This window comes from Lycorma delicatula, chromosome 2 (assembly GCF_047948215.1).
Source record: "Lycorma delicatula isolate Av1 chromosome 2, ASM4794821v1, whole genome shotgun sequence".
NCBI classification, from domain to species: domain Eukaryota; kingdom Metazoa; phylum Arthropoda; class Insecta; order Hemiptera; family Fulgoridae; genus Lycorma; species Lycorma delicatula.
Window position 1 is genome coordinate 84,365,940 of NC_134456.1, and position 17,259 is coordinate 84,383,198.

At 29.0% G+C, this 17,259-nt stretch overlaps 1 protein-coding gene across 4 annotated transcripts in view; it reads right to left on the bottom strand.

Moving 5' to 3' along the window:
• The window catches only part of Dp (transcription factor Dp), a 438,878-nt gene that overhangs the window by 18,028 nt on the left and 403,591 nt on the right, over nt 1-17,259 (bottom strand). For all 4 annotated transcript variants that reach the window (XM_075357897.1, XM_075357900.1, XM_075357899.1 and 1 more), the window contains 4 exons: nt 15,917-15,963; nt 9,385-9,491; nt 4,905-5,064; nt 274-486 (listed from right to left, as the gene is read on the bottom strand). In XM_075357897.1, the coding sequence (XP_075214012.1) occupies nt 274-486; nt 4,905-5,064; nt 9,385-9,491; nt 15,917-15,963 (527 nt within the window). The remainder of the gene's footprint in view (nt 1-273; nt 487-4,904; nt 5,065-9,384; nt 9,492-15,916; nt 15,964-17,259) is intronic.

Genomic DNA, 17,259 nt, shown 5'->3' on the forward strand with positions numbered 1-17,259 from the left:
GAATAAGCCCATACTTTAACTACATATTTCAGATTAGTTTTATTTTTATAAAAAAGGCAGAAAAAACTTCTTTTTTTCAGTGTAATTCTACGTAAATGTAAACGATTTGTTTTTTGATGTTTAAGTGAATTCTTAATAAAATAATATTTTCTTGCAAAAGTAACAAAGTAAATTAATTTGAAATGCTAATGAATTATTTCAGCAAATAAAAACATGTAACATTAATTCTATATCATATTGAAATTTTAATAAAATTAAATAAGCTAAACTTACCTGCAATAAGAGATCGTGTAAACGTTGTGTTTTATGTTTGATACGTTCTGATAATTGTTTTTTCTCTTTGATGAGATTACGACATTCTTGTACAGAATTTGTTGGTAAACCCAACCACCGAATTTCTTTTTTCTCTTTCGAAATTATATTCATAGCCATTAAAACATTCAATGCATCATAAACTCTTCGCCGAATGTTTTTCTGGTCATACTGCTGATAATTCAAACAGAAAAATATATTTTGTTAAAAATAAAATAAATAAATAAAGAAAAAAAAGGAAAAACTGAAATTTACACTAGTATACAATAAGATAGATGTTATTTAAATGTTACAATAAGTTAAATGTTATTTAAAACATTTTCATACAAACATAATTTTTTTTCTCAATGTAAATTGAAAGTACCGAAAGAAAAAAGTACCAAAAAATTTTTATTATTCTAATTTATTTTTACAATCAACTTACCATTTATGCTGAAGCTTGAGTGTGACATTAACACACAGGGGAATCTTTTACTGCGTTATATCTGCAAGACATGACTGAAATTTGAAGCAGGGATATTTCCAGACAAAAAGTAAAGATGATATCACTAAATTACTGGTGAATATAAGAGTAAACCTAGTACAGTGTTAAAATAAACATTTTATTGAACACTGGATGATGCCTGTTAATTATGGAAAAGCATACTTACCTTTCAACAAGAAAAATCAACAGACTGACATCTAACTGCACTAATTAAACATTATGCTGTCAGTTACTTGATTTTGCTTTAAAGCAACATTTTTGTCTTTTGTTCGACAGAAATTAAAAATATATCTGGCCTAATGAACCTTAAATTTAACTTAATTGCCATAAATGTTGATTAAATAAGGTTATTAAATACCCTTAAGTTTTCAGTTCCTCAGTATAATAACACCACCTAATCCAGTTACTATTGAATCCACTGGAGAAAGCAGCTTGGCAAGCATTCAAAAATGTTTGCCAAATGTTTGAGTTTTTTTGGAAAATCAAAAGGCATAAAATTACCATGATATAGTCAATGATCTCATAACACCTTATAAAAATTTGGTTTGTAATATGTCCTTAGAAGTACACTTCCTGCACTCGCACCTAGATTTCTTCCTGGAAAATCTTGGCGCAGTGAAGGATGAGCACGGGAAACACTTTCATCAGGAGATTTCAGGTATGGAAAAGAGGTATCAGGCCAATGTAATCCTAATATGCAGGCCGATTATTATTAGACGATCAAGAGGGATGCTCCACAAGTGAAGTATAATAGAAAATATCATCATTTATTAGTTTCTAGATGAGTCAAATGTTAGAATATTGTGTAGTAAAGAATGCAGAAAGTATTAAAATGTTTGAAATTATAAATACCCGTCTCTCAGAAACCTAGCTTGATGGGGAAAAACCGATATCATATTTGAATTCAGGAGTAAAAATACTATCAGAATCTCATATTTTTCTTCCTGACACAAAAAAAAACTGTTATTTGATCCCCAGTGTGTAACCAAAGCTGAGCAAAAACTACTGAGATAAATTGATGAAAATTTGAATGCAAGTTCTGCTTATGGTGTAAGTGTACATTAAAGAAAGGATACTTTTAAATTCTGGGTTTAAAGGATTAAAATGGATTTTTGAATCTATTTTTAAACCTGACTATTTTTTTTTAATTTCTCAGTAACAAATGAAGATATCAACTTGATTTTTGGTGTAAGTAATCTTCATGTCAATATCTAAAAATAAATTTCTAACAATGATTGCAAATTTTCCCCATTTCCAACTATCCTAAATGAGATATTCATTTCTTAAATTTTTGCTATTTTATGCTACCACTATTGAATTAATCTCTATGAGATTTGGTAACATTAATGGTAATTTAATTAGTAATTCTGATTATATATTTCACAAGTGAAGCTGCAACAGGAAATATAAAAATTCATTAGTGGGTACTGTACTGACCCAAGCCATTACTAACAAAAAATTATAACACCGATAGTTTTTGTAAATTGAACAGGCCTTAATTTTTATTTATCATTAAGGTTTACTTATCACCTGATCACAAATTAGATACATCAATTTATGAGAAGTTTTTATCTATAAATATATAGATAAATAATTTTTCAATCCTTAAATTACTTTTCAACAGTTAAACATAAAAATAAAATTTAGCAAATGCCCCTATTTGAAATGATCTATTTTTCATTATGGAATCACAACATCACAAGCATCTAAAAGGGAAAGGCAATTTAAAAATTTGAAATGGAAAGAGTGGCATTGTGACAAAACAAAACTTTGGGCTACAACCCTAACCAAAATAGCGAACACCATTTTTTCCCCAAATTGTTTTACATTAGCAATCTTATACCAAAAAAATAGTCATTCTGAAGTAAGAGCAATTGCACAATTTCATTTTTTTTAGTGTTTCCCTGTTAACAGATTAATAAAGGGGTGCTGTAGACCAATTTTCTAAGTAGCTATGAAAAACATTAAATGGTTACAAAAAGTTGTAGTAGCCTGAGGTTTATTAATTCAAAACGTTTGTTTTTCAACCCTTTAAAATGATATCTTTACTCTTTCCATTTAAAATCTTTAAGCTGAATGCCTGAAGAGTGGTGGTTTCATACTGAAAGGTAGATTAATTCGACGAAATGTGTTTATTAAACTTCACTTTTCTAAGTTTGAAAATTTATTTAAGAGTTGCCATGATTAGCAAAGTATGGCAATTCTTAATATAGCAACACCTGCACATATTAATATTATAGTATTAAAGGTATTCAATTATTTAATTCACTTGAACATTTTCAGGCTTATAAAATATCAATTATTATTATTATATTTTTTACACATTACTGAAAATACACGAAGTTCTATGAAAATATAGATTTGCATGATTCAGGTCCACAATAAGGACACAGCTGCTAATTTCTTATGATGAAAGTGGGGAAGATTTTTTGGGAATTTCAGTCAATGCCAGTTTTTTAAGCATTTAAAAATTTATTAAAAACATTCCTTATTGATAAAAAAAATCTGCTTATATTACGTAAATATAAAAGTCACTATAGTGAATTAATAAACAATAATTTTTATGCAAAATATGCAGAGATACAAAAAAGAGATGTTATTTATTTAATTTTTTTTTATTTAAGATAACCATCAATCTTCTTCAAAATACTGTCTGTCCATTAGATGATATTCGCTTGTCGCAATGATTTTTCCACTGTTCGAAACATTTTTTATACTCTTCTGAACCTAATGCTGTTAAGTGCTTCCAGCAATTTTTTCTTAACCTCTTTTAAGTCTTGAAAATGCTTTCCCTTTGAGATTTTCTTCATTCTTGAGAATAAAAAGAAGTCGCAGATGGCTTGGTTGGGCAAGTAAGGGGGTGAGAAGCTATTGTCATGCAGTTTTTGTCAAAAACTGGCTGATTTTCAATGCTGTGTGGGCAGGAGCATTGTCATAATGAAGCACCAGCCCCCTCGATCACAATTCAGGACATTTTTTCTCACTGACTCATGCAATCACTTCAGCACTTGTAGATAGTAATACTGTAGTGCCATGAGTAACAAATTCAACATGAATGGTACTTTGACGCTGAAAAAACAAACCATCATGGACTTAACATTTGATTACACTCGCTATGCTTTTTTTTTGTCTGGACGACAAAGCCATATTCCACTGGATGGACTCCTGTTTTGTTTCAGGGTCACAGCCATAACACCAAGATTCATCCCCTGTTTGACTTTTCCCAAAATCCAGGTTAGTTTGTGCCTGTTCTTTCAATTCCTGGCACACTCTCAGAGAGTTGTCCCTTTGATCAACAAAAAGGAGTTGTGGAACAAACTTTGCCGCAACATGTTTCATGTTCTACCTTCAATAAAGATTTTTTGGCATGAACTCCACAAAATTATAGTTATTTCTACGTTGACTGTTCTGCAATGATCAAACATGATGGGATCACGCACTTTTTAAACATTTTTGTCTGACCTTTAAACATTTTTGAGCGACGATCTGAATGAGGATCATCTTCAAGTGACATTTTGACTTCTGAACTGAGCAGACCACTTGTAAATTCTTGCCTGTCTGAGCTTTCTTCCCATAAAATTTCCAAAGCATTGAAACTGTTTCTGTCACTGTTTTCTTCAACAAGAAACAGAATCCGATGGTGGTGCATTGCTCCAAAATGTTTGCCACTGCAAAATTGCTGAAAGCGTTGGGAGGGACTTAAGAAAACTACCACTTTGTCTGCTCGTGTTGGTTTCTCATGAATGGTACCATGCCAACTGAGCAGGGAGAGTCTAGTAAATGTACCTAACAGGTGAGGGCAGCACTGCCACCCCACTTGTCTATAGAAAATACATTTTTTTGGGTACCCCATGTGATAAAAAGAATCCTACAGCTGTATCTATTCCTTATATAATAAATCAATATCTGCAATAAAATTTAAAGGTTTTAAAAGTTTTATTTTAAATTTTCAATCTGATAGTAATCAAAACGCTATCTGAAAGAACAACTGTTCTCAATATCAAACTTTTTTGCTATTAATCAGAAACAACAAAATCGAACTTCAAAAGAAAAGTATCTAATACTTTGTTATAAGGCTATTATTTCAACAATATTTCATGGCACAAACCTGGTCAGGTGTGGTAACAATGTTAGGATTGCTAAATTCAGCAACCAGTTCATCAGCTACCTCATTGTATGATGTGGTCCCTTTTCTCCGTACTTTTTCACATACTTTCATTGAAAAATGCCTTAATCCCTTTCCACCTTTCTCCGTTTTCCGCCTTTTACTGTAAAATAAAAAACAAATAATTTTTTAAAAACCAAAAACTTGAACAAAACATTTTATTAATGTTTTTCTAACACGTAAAAACTAATTCTTTTTATAGAAATCAACTCATACCATTATCCTAACTTATAATTAAAATATTGACTGGATTCATCATTATTTACAGACTGTCATTCTATTTGTGATGTTATTGCACAATTGTTCACTCATTTCCGAGATGTTACATTCCACATGTTTTTCTTGATGATTACTCTATTTACATTTATTATAAAAGTCTTCATCTTCAAATGTTGTGTAATTTAAAACATTCAAAAAACTAACAAAATTTATTTAACATCTAATAAATATATTTTTTCAACGCCTATTAATTTACCTGTGGATAAAGAATGTCCACTTTCAATCTCTTTTTCCTTACTGATTTTAAATAAGCAGTTATTTTCATTTGTATATGTTCTTTTTCTATTAGTGGTACACTGTTAACTGATGTTCTCATCTGTATACATCCGAAATCATTCTGAATCCTGTTGAACCTGAACATTCTCCTAAAAGTTTTGTAGCACTTTACAGTAGGGACAGTTTTTTTGATGAGATAAAAATTGTGTGTAATTCTTCTTCTCAATAGGTCATTAGGAAAAATCATCTTGTAAAGATAATTTCCACTCTCTTACAATTCCTGTTCTGGATATCTAAAACACGCTGAACCCATACCACAAGTTGATTTTTGAAGTTATATTTCTTTTGGCACAATAGGAGAAACTGATCAGAGTGTATTTTCAGCAAGTTACGGAAGTCGCATGCACCAATGTAACACACCATGAAGGATTGCCCAGGCCCAAGTGGATCAGTTTGCACACACATGCGTGTAGTATCTAATTCGGTCAGTCGTTCAATGCAATTAAGTGATTAGCACGTGTTGTAAACATAACAGATATTGAGTCGTAATAAATATATATTAATATACATGTATTTCTAAAGACATATTTTAAACTGTGAATATTGTTGTATTGTTGTTCATATTCATAAAAGTTTATTTATATTGCAGTGCATATTTATTATTTTATATGAGTAAAATTATATTCTTTAATGACACAGAAAATAGCATACATCAGATAAATTCTTGATTTGAAATATTTTTAAATTTACCAAAAACAAAATTTTTGATAAAATATACTATTATAAAATAAAACAATTTGTATCATATCTTTCCTAACATAAGCTGCTGATAACCCTCATGCCTATTCAATCGTCATCCAAAGAATTAAAGTAACTAAAGTAATCAAAATATATTCTATGAACTTCGTTTTACATGACAACAGATATTTCAATACTTTTTAAACAGTATAAAATAAATCATTATTTAATTTAATTGTTATTTATTCAACCTTTTATTCATGATATTTAATGTTGTCTATCAATAGTTTGACTCAGTTCAAATTAGTTTGATGCATAAAAAAAAATATTTTTTTATTCATGTCAAAGAAGTATAACTTCTTATGTGCATATAAGTACACATGAGCTTTTTTTTTTTTACTTTGCTTCATTCTCTATAAATTTAGATAGAAAAAATATTGTACTTTTACGTTCACTGCCAAATATTTTTTCACAAACTTAGATTCATGTTTTATAATAACAGAAACTTACTTTATTTTACATAAGCAACACTATGTTTTGTTTAAATATACATACAGGTATATAATATATATATATATATATTATATGTATAATAACATGAACTTTCAGGTAAGCTAAAAATCAGTTTCTCAAAAAATTAATAAGAAAACAGTTAAAAAAGGTATAACAAAAGAACATTTTTTATTATTACGTATTTAATACACATTAGAGTAAATGTTCAAATGTGACATCCTTCTGCCTTTATTTATTATTATGAATTACACATCTTTTTCAATTTATAAAATTTGTCATTTATAAAATCAACAGTTTTTAATAGACAGCTAGAAATAGATTAGGCCATATGGAACTGAAATAATACCATTTCTTTGTTGATTCTCCAAAATGAGAAATCACAAGAAGGCAAATTTCATGAACTATTCAATTGTTCTTCAACGCTTTATCCGCTCAGGAAATGTTAGATCGACAAAGTCTCTAAAGTTGAGGAGTTTAGAGAGGAGACACCGTATCTTGCAGTCATACACATGAACGGCTGATACCAAACACAAAGTTGTTTTAAATGTTTAGGAATAACATGTTTTAGATCTCAAGTTACGAATTACACATTTCCACTGAAGAGATAAGGACCTAATACTTCTTTTCTTTTGTGTTCCCACATCAAATATGAATTCTAGGTACGTTCCTTCTCCATAACTATTATATGAAGATTTTTAACAGACCAATAAACATGATCTTCATGGTTTCCAAGGCCAATTGAATTTTAAGTGTGTTTAATCAGATTAATAATCTGAGACATTTCACAATTAACATTAACATTTCACAAGTTAAACAATCTACTTCAGAAACAAATAAGAAATTTCTCATAAAATTCCACCCTTCTGTCACAATCACCTTCACTAAAGGCATGAAATAATATGTGCTATTAAGAATTTAATTTCAATCCTTTAAAATCTTCCATACCTGTTAAAGAATTTAAAAGAGAAAATTACTTTCAGCCGATCATTTTAAAAAATTAATCAAGTTCAATAATAACAACTATTATACAGAAATAATGACAAAAACTTAACCCACAATACAATATTATTAGTTTACCATTTTTAAGTCAATTCTTTATAATTTAGACGTGTATGGAAAATAAATATACCATAAAATCGGTTCATTAATAAAGTGTTTCATACCGTTACCGTAAAAGTAACGTACGTTAATCACTTCTCAAGCTGTTAAGAGATCAAGTGAGCTAACAAAAAATGTTTATGTCTATATTTTGCTATTAACAAAGAAGTTAATATTCCTGTGAAGTTATATTAATGGAATTTTATTGCTTTCATAATAAGCTAAATTTAATTATAATAATTCTACTAAATCATTTTTAATGGAATGGTGGAATTATCTTTTATATAAATGTCTAATGAAATCGATTACGTTTTTTAATAATACATAAACAATTGAGAAAAATCATTATGTTTGCATTGATCTCTAATAACAGCTGTAAATAAATGCAAGATATAATCTGTATATTAATTATATTAAGAAAAATATGAATATGTTCATGTACGATGATGTCTGTAATGGAATGAATTTGTTGTAACAATGTGTATGTTAACATTTTTTTTATTATAAATATGCTGACATTTTTGCTGCCCTGCCAAGTCTACCAAACACTATGATGAGAGCCAGCCACAATCAACAAAATATATGACCAGGTTGTATTACTTTTGCATTTTAAACTAATTCAAGATGTCAGTGGAAACACAAACTATTTCATAAAAAATTTGTATTAGCTGTTTTTAAACAAAACTGAGTATTATTGTCCAAATATCATAATATCTAATTGATGATTAAGTGTATGAACAACTCTTTTATGCAGTAAGATTTAAATGACGTAAATATACATCTGTAGTCATGTTATAAGAAGCTTTCACTGAATTAATGATTAAAAAATAAATGTACGGTTTTTACCTATAGCTAATTTCATTATTCTACATAATCCGTTCCCCATTCATCGAAGTACTTTAGCTGATAAAAAACGTTTTTTCTAACTTAAAATAAATTTTTCAATCAGACACTACACACCTTTAATTTACCTCAGACAAAACACTTTATGAACTGCAAGTTTTTTTTTTAATATTACATTCTTCAATTGAAATTTACACAACTTATTATTAAAATACATTAATAAACTCTCCTCATAGCTGAGAAACATGATAAGAATGTTTTATTAACATTGTTAACAAATAAAATGAAAACAGACAAGAACATAAGCTAATAAACAAATCAATATTAAGCAGTTTATTATTTCTATTTTCTGAAAAACCTGTATAAATGGATTTGAAATACATACCCTTACACTGGATTCAAATCTCAGCCCTCTAACAACACAATAAATGTTCTATTATACTTATTCTTGCCGATTAACTGTAATAGTAGGTGTACCAATGTACTGTACGGGACAGCAGTTCAATGTAAGGGTAAATTGGAAGATCTCAATGTCTACATAACCAATATGCTTCAGTCATTGGAATATATTAAAGATTTTTGTCCCCAAAATGGTTTTTCTGAGACTAGAGACAACAAAATGTTTAATTTTAATTATATTTAAGTAATATAATCTTAAAATAAAGTAAAATCCTACATGTTAAATAAGAACAACTCATGAATAGAATGTAATTAAATAAGAAAAATTATCGCTTACTATTCCGGTGTGAAATCACTTTCTACTTCTTGTCGTTTACGAGATCCACTATGATCTAATATTGGCGATATAAAATTTGCTTTTTGTGAAGCTGAATTTTGAACAACCTAAAAAAAAACAAAGGAAAGAAAAAATATGTACTAATATAATAATATGAAATTTATAATTATCAATCTGCCATCAATGATGGATCAATAAAACCAAAAATAAATATATTTTTTTGTAATCTGAACGATTCATAAAAAAATTTTATTTTTTAAACTCTAAAATTTATTTTTCAAATATCACAGTTAAAAACGTCCATACATTAAAGTATAACAAAAGTGAACTTTAATAATATAAGATTGTGTTATTATCGAGATCCTTGATATTAAAAAGTGTAAATTCTGGTAAAGAAAAGTTTGAAATGGAAGCGTTTCTTCTTCTTCTTCTTCATTCCTGAAGTACTGTGTGCATTATCCCACATTCACAACCATCTAGGCGATTTCAATTTTGTCTACAGCTGACCAGAATAAAGGGCTAATTACTAAGAGAAAAATCACATCCTTAAATTCTTCGACCGTGAGAAGCTGCTGCCTCACCGATGTACAAAGTGCTCACCTTCTTCCTTTCTAGTGATCTTAACTATCTTTCTTTAGGGTCCAGCTTTTCATTTTTAGTTGTAATCATTTATATCCTTTCTATTACCAGTTTTGGAATACAAAAAGTTATTCTCAATTACTAGATTTCAAAAATTTAGAGTCCTTAACTCAACAGGTATGCATACTTTTTTTATCATATATAGTTACGACTTAGTTTTCACATGAATGATTATTTTCTTATTTTGTAGAGAAAATTTGTTAATATTTAATGATCCTGTTATAACCTTTTTCCAGATAAAAAAGTGGACATTATTTTACATTAACAATTATATTTTCTACACAAACTACTAGAAATTTTGTTTTTGGTGAAAATTCCAGAAAATTAATTGAAAAATTTAAGGTTAAAAAAAATAATATTTATTTCCATATGTAACTTAATCAGATAGTCATAGCTCACACTTAATAGTAGTCACTTATCTTTATTTTTCTGCATTTATTTTCTTATTTCAATTAAAGCACAGTTTCCTACGAGTAGCTTTTGTTTGTACGGGCAACCACTTTTTGTAGAAATATCAATATTTTAAATAAAACTGATAAATATTTTAATAAAAAATAATATTTTAGTAAATCTTCTTTAAGTTTTGGGTTTTTAAAATTAACACAATATGAAGAAAGAAAGTTGTAAGTGCTAATAGTTATTTTTAATTTGGCATCAACATCTATGATTTATAATGTATTATTTTTTTGTTTTTATAAGGTGGCATTATTTTTTTTTTAGTTTTATTTTATTTACACTGTATCGTATAAATTTACAAAGACATTGCACTAAATAATTGGATTTTTAGTTAACAAAAAGTTAATCTTTTTTTTTTTTAATTGACATCGTTCTAGTAATTATTAGCCAAAATAAAATTAGCATACTGCTATCTGGGTATCTCTACTTACTCACTAAATCAGTTAAATTTGCATTTACTACAATATTAAACAACTGAAGCAAGATATACCTGTATGATGATACCCAACTTACACATAAAATATTTTTAAAAGAATAGTCCAGTAATTATTAGAACTTTTTTTTTTAAACAGTGTTGATTCAATGTATGGAAGACATGTTTATACAGCTTATCGCAGTAAATTTCATTTAAAAAAATTCTATTTACGCTAACTTTTTCACTTGTACTGAATTCATTTTTATATGAAGCACCACATTTAATGTATATTATAACATATTATATAATAACAAGCTTTTATTCACAAATAAAAGTAAAAACAAAAGCAAATAACACAGAACCACTTACCTCTGGTCTTCAGATGTATTTTTTCTAAATAATAAAACTACGGGGAAAAAATCTGACCAGTATGAATTAAAACACAATATTTTATATGCAGATCAATATTACTAATTTAATTTTTATTTTTAATACAATAACAAATATATTTTCAATTTTTTTACAAACAGTAAATGACACTGTTATTACCATAATGTTATCTCAAAATTAAAATCAATTATTCTTCTCGAAGTCACAAATATAATCACTTCAATTGTCATTATACAAGTCCAACGTGAAAGGCTGAAAATTATTTATTATCACTAAATACTTTCCTCTTTTTTTTTGTGTAATAAACACATAGTTTTCAAACTTATGATCACAATTTTTTCAGAGCATCTTTTACAGACGTTTTCTAACATCTTTTATTTTAGATAATAAAATAAAAGTTCTCAGTTGCAAATTACCTTTATTTGGAAAAAATTAATTCAGATAAAATGTAGTAACAATATGCTAGAAGCAGCATGAATAATTTCTGCCGTAATCTAACTAAATCTATATCATTTAGACTTATCTTCCTGCAAACTTTGATTAGGGTGAAAATTTTACTGGGTATTTGTTAGATTATGACTTCCATTTTTATTATTCACACATTGTTAAAAAAACTGACAACACAGTTGCAGGACTTTCCTGTCACGCGGCTTTTTTCTGATTCACAGCTTACACAGACAATTTAATTTAAAATATTTATTATTTTATTCAAATATAATATTTTTTATTTATTTAATTCAATGATTCCAACTAAAGAGCATGCACATACCACATTTCATTCGTGCAGTGAGGCAGTAATAGTGGCCACTTTAAATAAATTTTTTACACTTTAAATATTAACCATTTATTTAATTCTACTGCTCACTTGGATGTCACAACATAACAAGCAACTACAGCAGCAGTACATGAGTGCTTCACTAGCGCTCCTTGTGGTGAGAAGAGGTGCTATTGAGACAGTATACACTTAGCTGCTAGTTTATTTAGATCATTTTTAGGGGTGAAGGTGCAATTTTGGAAATATTACTATTCTTTAATTGTTAACAAATGTGCCTAAGAAAAATAAGAGCTTAATTAGGTGAAATTTTAAGATATTGAGAGTGACGTTGCTCTACAGCCTCACCCCCTTGACCTTTTAAGTTGAAAATTTAATGGCATCAATGCCCTATATATAGAAGTAATCTGACCAAGTTTGGTCAAAATCGGTACAATAGTTCTGGAGATATAAGGTGATTTAGAGGCAGAAACCAAACACACCATGTACATATGAACATTAACATCCAGGAAATTTGTATCTGGTTTTTTTTGGGTTCCTTAGGTGTCAAAACATCAAGATCCAGTGAAAATCACATATGTCCCGATTGGATCGATTACAATACTTGCCCTTCTAGAGCAACAGCTCTGCTGAAGCACTAGATGGAAAAGTACAAACCAAATATTTTTTTAAAGTATAGAAAAGGATTTTTCTCCATGTACTGAACGGTAGCTTGCATTACCTACACAACTTTCTTCAAATCTCTAACTTGGCATATATGTGATGTATTATGCAACTTTCTGTAAAACCTGAACTAAATACTGACAAGCACTCAAAAACTGTAATAACAGTTTAGTATAGAAACTGTAGCAATTGTTATTAATTTTTAGGTGCATTCACTAATGAACGTGACATTAAATATTTGTTTATAAAAACAAAAAATTGTTTATAAAATAAACAATATTTTATAACAAAATAAAAAGCAAATAAAAAAGCATGCAAACAATCGAATAACTTTCCTGGCCAAGACAGGAAATATGCATCTCTAGCAACTGAGGATTTCACCATTGATAGACTGCTATTTCTTAGGAGGAAAATTAAGTGGAACAATAAAGTGTAAGTAAGAATTATGAAAAAAAATTTTGCCATGGTGACCATATCTCTTCACTTCCTAAACCAACTGGGACCAAAATTTAATTTAGTTGACTTGTATTCTGAAGTCATCATACAAAATTACATAAAAATCTATTAATCCAAACTGCTGGTTGTTGATGTTTATTTCTATTACTTTATTTTTATTAAACAACCAAAATAAATTTTGTAATGAACAAAAACAAATACTATAGAAACATTAATTCATTTCATTAACATTCAGGGTAAAATACTGAGTAATTGTGACAATACTTTGTGAACATGCAGTCTGGAATGAGTAGGGAAATAACAATATCTGTTTGAACAGCTGTAATTAGATAAGTAATAGTAATGAAAAACTACTTTTACCCCACTCGGCTATAAAAATTACAAACATTAAAATAAATGACAACATGCAGTGAAACTTCAGCAATCTGTGAAAGTATTTTATAACAAGCCCATGACTGAAGCCAATCACTGCTTTGGACATAGGCATTTTATCCTATCATATATCCGTCAATTTCTAGTATGTTAACTCATGAGACATTTCATGAAACAATCAAGTTGCAGGAATTACAGTCGAACAGACCTAAATATAATCATAACTTTTTTTTAAATTAATTAAATAATGTTGTTTATGTACACAACATTACTGTCTAATTATTGATTTATTAATTACAATTTTTCTGTTAATAGGCAGCATTTTTAACAAGAGATCCTCCCATATTTCTACTACTGCTCTGTCATAAATTACTTTTTACTTCAGCTTTTCAACATAAGATTTTAAATAAAATCATATGTAATGCAACACAATGAAGGATATGTTGACAAAAATTCTAAGCGGTTGAAATTATGTGATTACAACCAAACAATAATGCTGACTTTTGTAAATAAAGTAAAACAAATTAATATAGAATGCACGCTTCCTAAGTAAATTTATAATTATTTAATTTAATATAATACACTAAGTATCAAAAAGATTCATCTGATTTTAAAAGGCTTTATTTTATAAACAAACGAACATATAATCTTGCAGTGAATTATAAACTACATGTTTGAATATGAAATTTTAATTACAATTTTCAAAAATGCTCAATACAGCTCCCGACAAATACATGGCACGCAGCTAAACTATCTAAAATTCATCCCATTCTCAGTGATCATGTCAGGTATTACTGCAGACATCGCTGTTGTTAAGCTGTTTCAAAGTCGTCCACAGTTGCTGAAGGGGAAGGTATATAATATGGAGGCTTTTACAAAAACCCATGTGAAAAAAATCACTGATAATGAGACCGGGCGACGGTAATGTCAGGTGGTGAAATGCCAAATTAGTACACCCCTTACAGCTGATCCATCATTGTGGAAGCCATTGTTAAGAAATGTCTAAATTTGCAAATGCCAGTGCGGCGGTGCTCCGCCCTGCTGGAAAATAAATTGATCAAAATCTACTTGTAACTCCAAGAAAAACCAATTCTGAAACATTTCTAAATATCTGATTTCTGTTTAACTGTTATGAAAAATTACGAACCGTAAACGTTTTCTTGGATAACGATTCAGAAGATATAGACTTTTGTAAAGTCTATCACGCTTGATTATTGCATGAGACAGCTCTGATCACCCATACAATGTGCCGGTTCGCTTTTCCATTTAAATGAAGTATGACATCATCACTGAATACTAAGCACAAAAATAAAGTTTCATCTTCCTGCTTGTCAAGGATGAATTCAGAAAACTTGTCACATTATTGTTTATCACCTCTGTGAAGGGCTTGTATCAATTGAATCCTGAACGATTTGAATAACAAACGTCACCACAAAACACACCAGTCATATGAAGAAAGGTGGCTACTTCTCAACATGCACTTCCCTAGGCTAAGTACAAAACGATGTCAGATGCATTCAACGTTTTCATCTGACACATGGGAGCGACCTGTAGATTTTCCATTAGACAAAGATCCTGTTTCTTGAATTTGTTGGTACAAATGTAGAATGTACAGAGCAGTAGGCGGTGCAGTGCTAAGGTAATGTCAATGAAAACCATGCCACACATCATCATTGACTCACAATTACTGAAACAGAGAATGCTTTCTGCCGCTAGTTAGCCATCTTGATGCAGATTGAAGGAAGTACATGAAGAGGGAGGTACCTGCTGGCAACTAAGTGAAAAGCTAGAATTCTCCTTTTATATGCTGTGTGGTTCATTCGATATGGTGAACAGTATTTTAAAACCTTCCGAAATCAGATAAATCTTTTTGATACTCCATACAGTAGTTAATATTTTCACCATAATATACAATACAATGTATAATTAATGAATGATTAAAATACATAAGATATATCTATAAAATTAATGTTAACAAACATAAAAAATTAGTGAAATTAAGTAAAATAAAAAATATTAACACAAGTAAAAAAGGGGAAAATATGAACACTATAATAAACTATATGATGCACTACTATAAGAGAATTCCATTAAAAGGTTCACTTACATTTTTGCTGTTACAAAATGCTGCCTACTAATTGAAAAGATTTTATAAATTAATCCAGCAGATTTTACAAACTACTGAATTAACTGATTAATTACTGTTCTTATTCTTACTCTTGTCATCCTTCATAAAACTGCATTCCTGGTAACTAGTCCTTTACCATTGCTGATCGAATTTAGTTTATGACAGTATAATACTACATCAAAGTACTTTCATTGAAGAACACACCCATACATAGATACATACCGTAAATATTTCATCTTACCTTCATTCCACTTGGTGTCTGAACCGGTATGGTTATGAGCTGACTTCCTGTAACAGATATGAAACTAAAATTACAACGAAGGAATAACAATATCTCTTACTTTTGGGTAAATTTAATTCAGATACCATAATTTTAAAACATCAGAGAAAAAATACAACTCTAAATAGAAAAATACTCTGACTGGCTTCTACGTGTGGGTCTTTCTATTGTATTATTCATCCGATGTCAAAATAATTGGTACATTCAACCGATTGAATTAATTACTTAATGTATCTATCCTAACTTTTACCACGGACAATAATTTTAACCTTTCATTCTTATTTCTATTACAAAGTGAATTTTTCTTATATTTTTATTTTTAAAAAACTATTCCCTGGTAATTTAGAACTGAATTACCAAGTCGGTAGTTGAATTTAATTACCCGAATGTTTTTCTTACGATTTGCCAGGTAAAAATAAATTATTTTTGGAGAGCCGATAAACTGAGAAATTTCACAATAATTCATAAATATATACCGACATTCTTTTTTTCCTATTTCTTACTAAAATTACTTAGGGTAATACTGACAATAAAAAAATTATGTTATAATTATGTTAAAACCTTAATTATGTTATATTTCTATTAAAAATAAAAAGATACCGTACAATACAACTCAAGATTAATGATTTTTATGTTGACATTGTTTATGGTTCCCAAACAGCACTACATTTAAAGTGAATGAACACAACGTTAAATTCTCAATTCTGATTCGATTCAGAAGTTTGTTTTCTCCCTATATAAACACCAATTTTTCAGAAAGCATTAGTAGTTCAAAGTTTTTTACAGCAGAAAAAGGTACCCATGACCACAATTTGGGAAGCAGTCACTTAAACTATGAGATAGAAAGGAATTCTTCAAAGGATTAAAAAAAAAATTAATTTAAATCAGATTTAGCCATTTTTTTTAGAACTATTTTTACATCGTCATAATTACTAATGTCAAATAGTAATTTCTCCATAAAATTACTAGCAGTCAATGATGTTAAACAACAGTGCAAGGCGGAATGATAAAGATAATACAATTTGCTGATGATATAGTAATTCTAGTCGAGAGTAAAAAAGATTTAGAAGAAACAATGAAGTCGTACATAAGAACTACCACAGGAAAATAAACAAGAACAAAACGAAAGTAATGAAATGTAATAGAAATAAAGTAGATGGAATGCTGAATAAAAATAGGACAAGAAGACAATGCAGGTAGAAGAATTTTGTTATTTGGGAAGTAGAATTACTAAAGATGGACGAAGCAGGAGCGATATAAAATGCCGAATAGCACAAGCAAAACGAGCCTTCAGTAAGAAATAT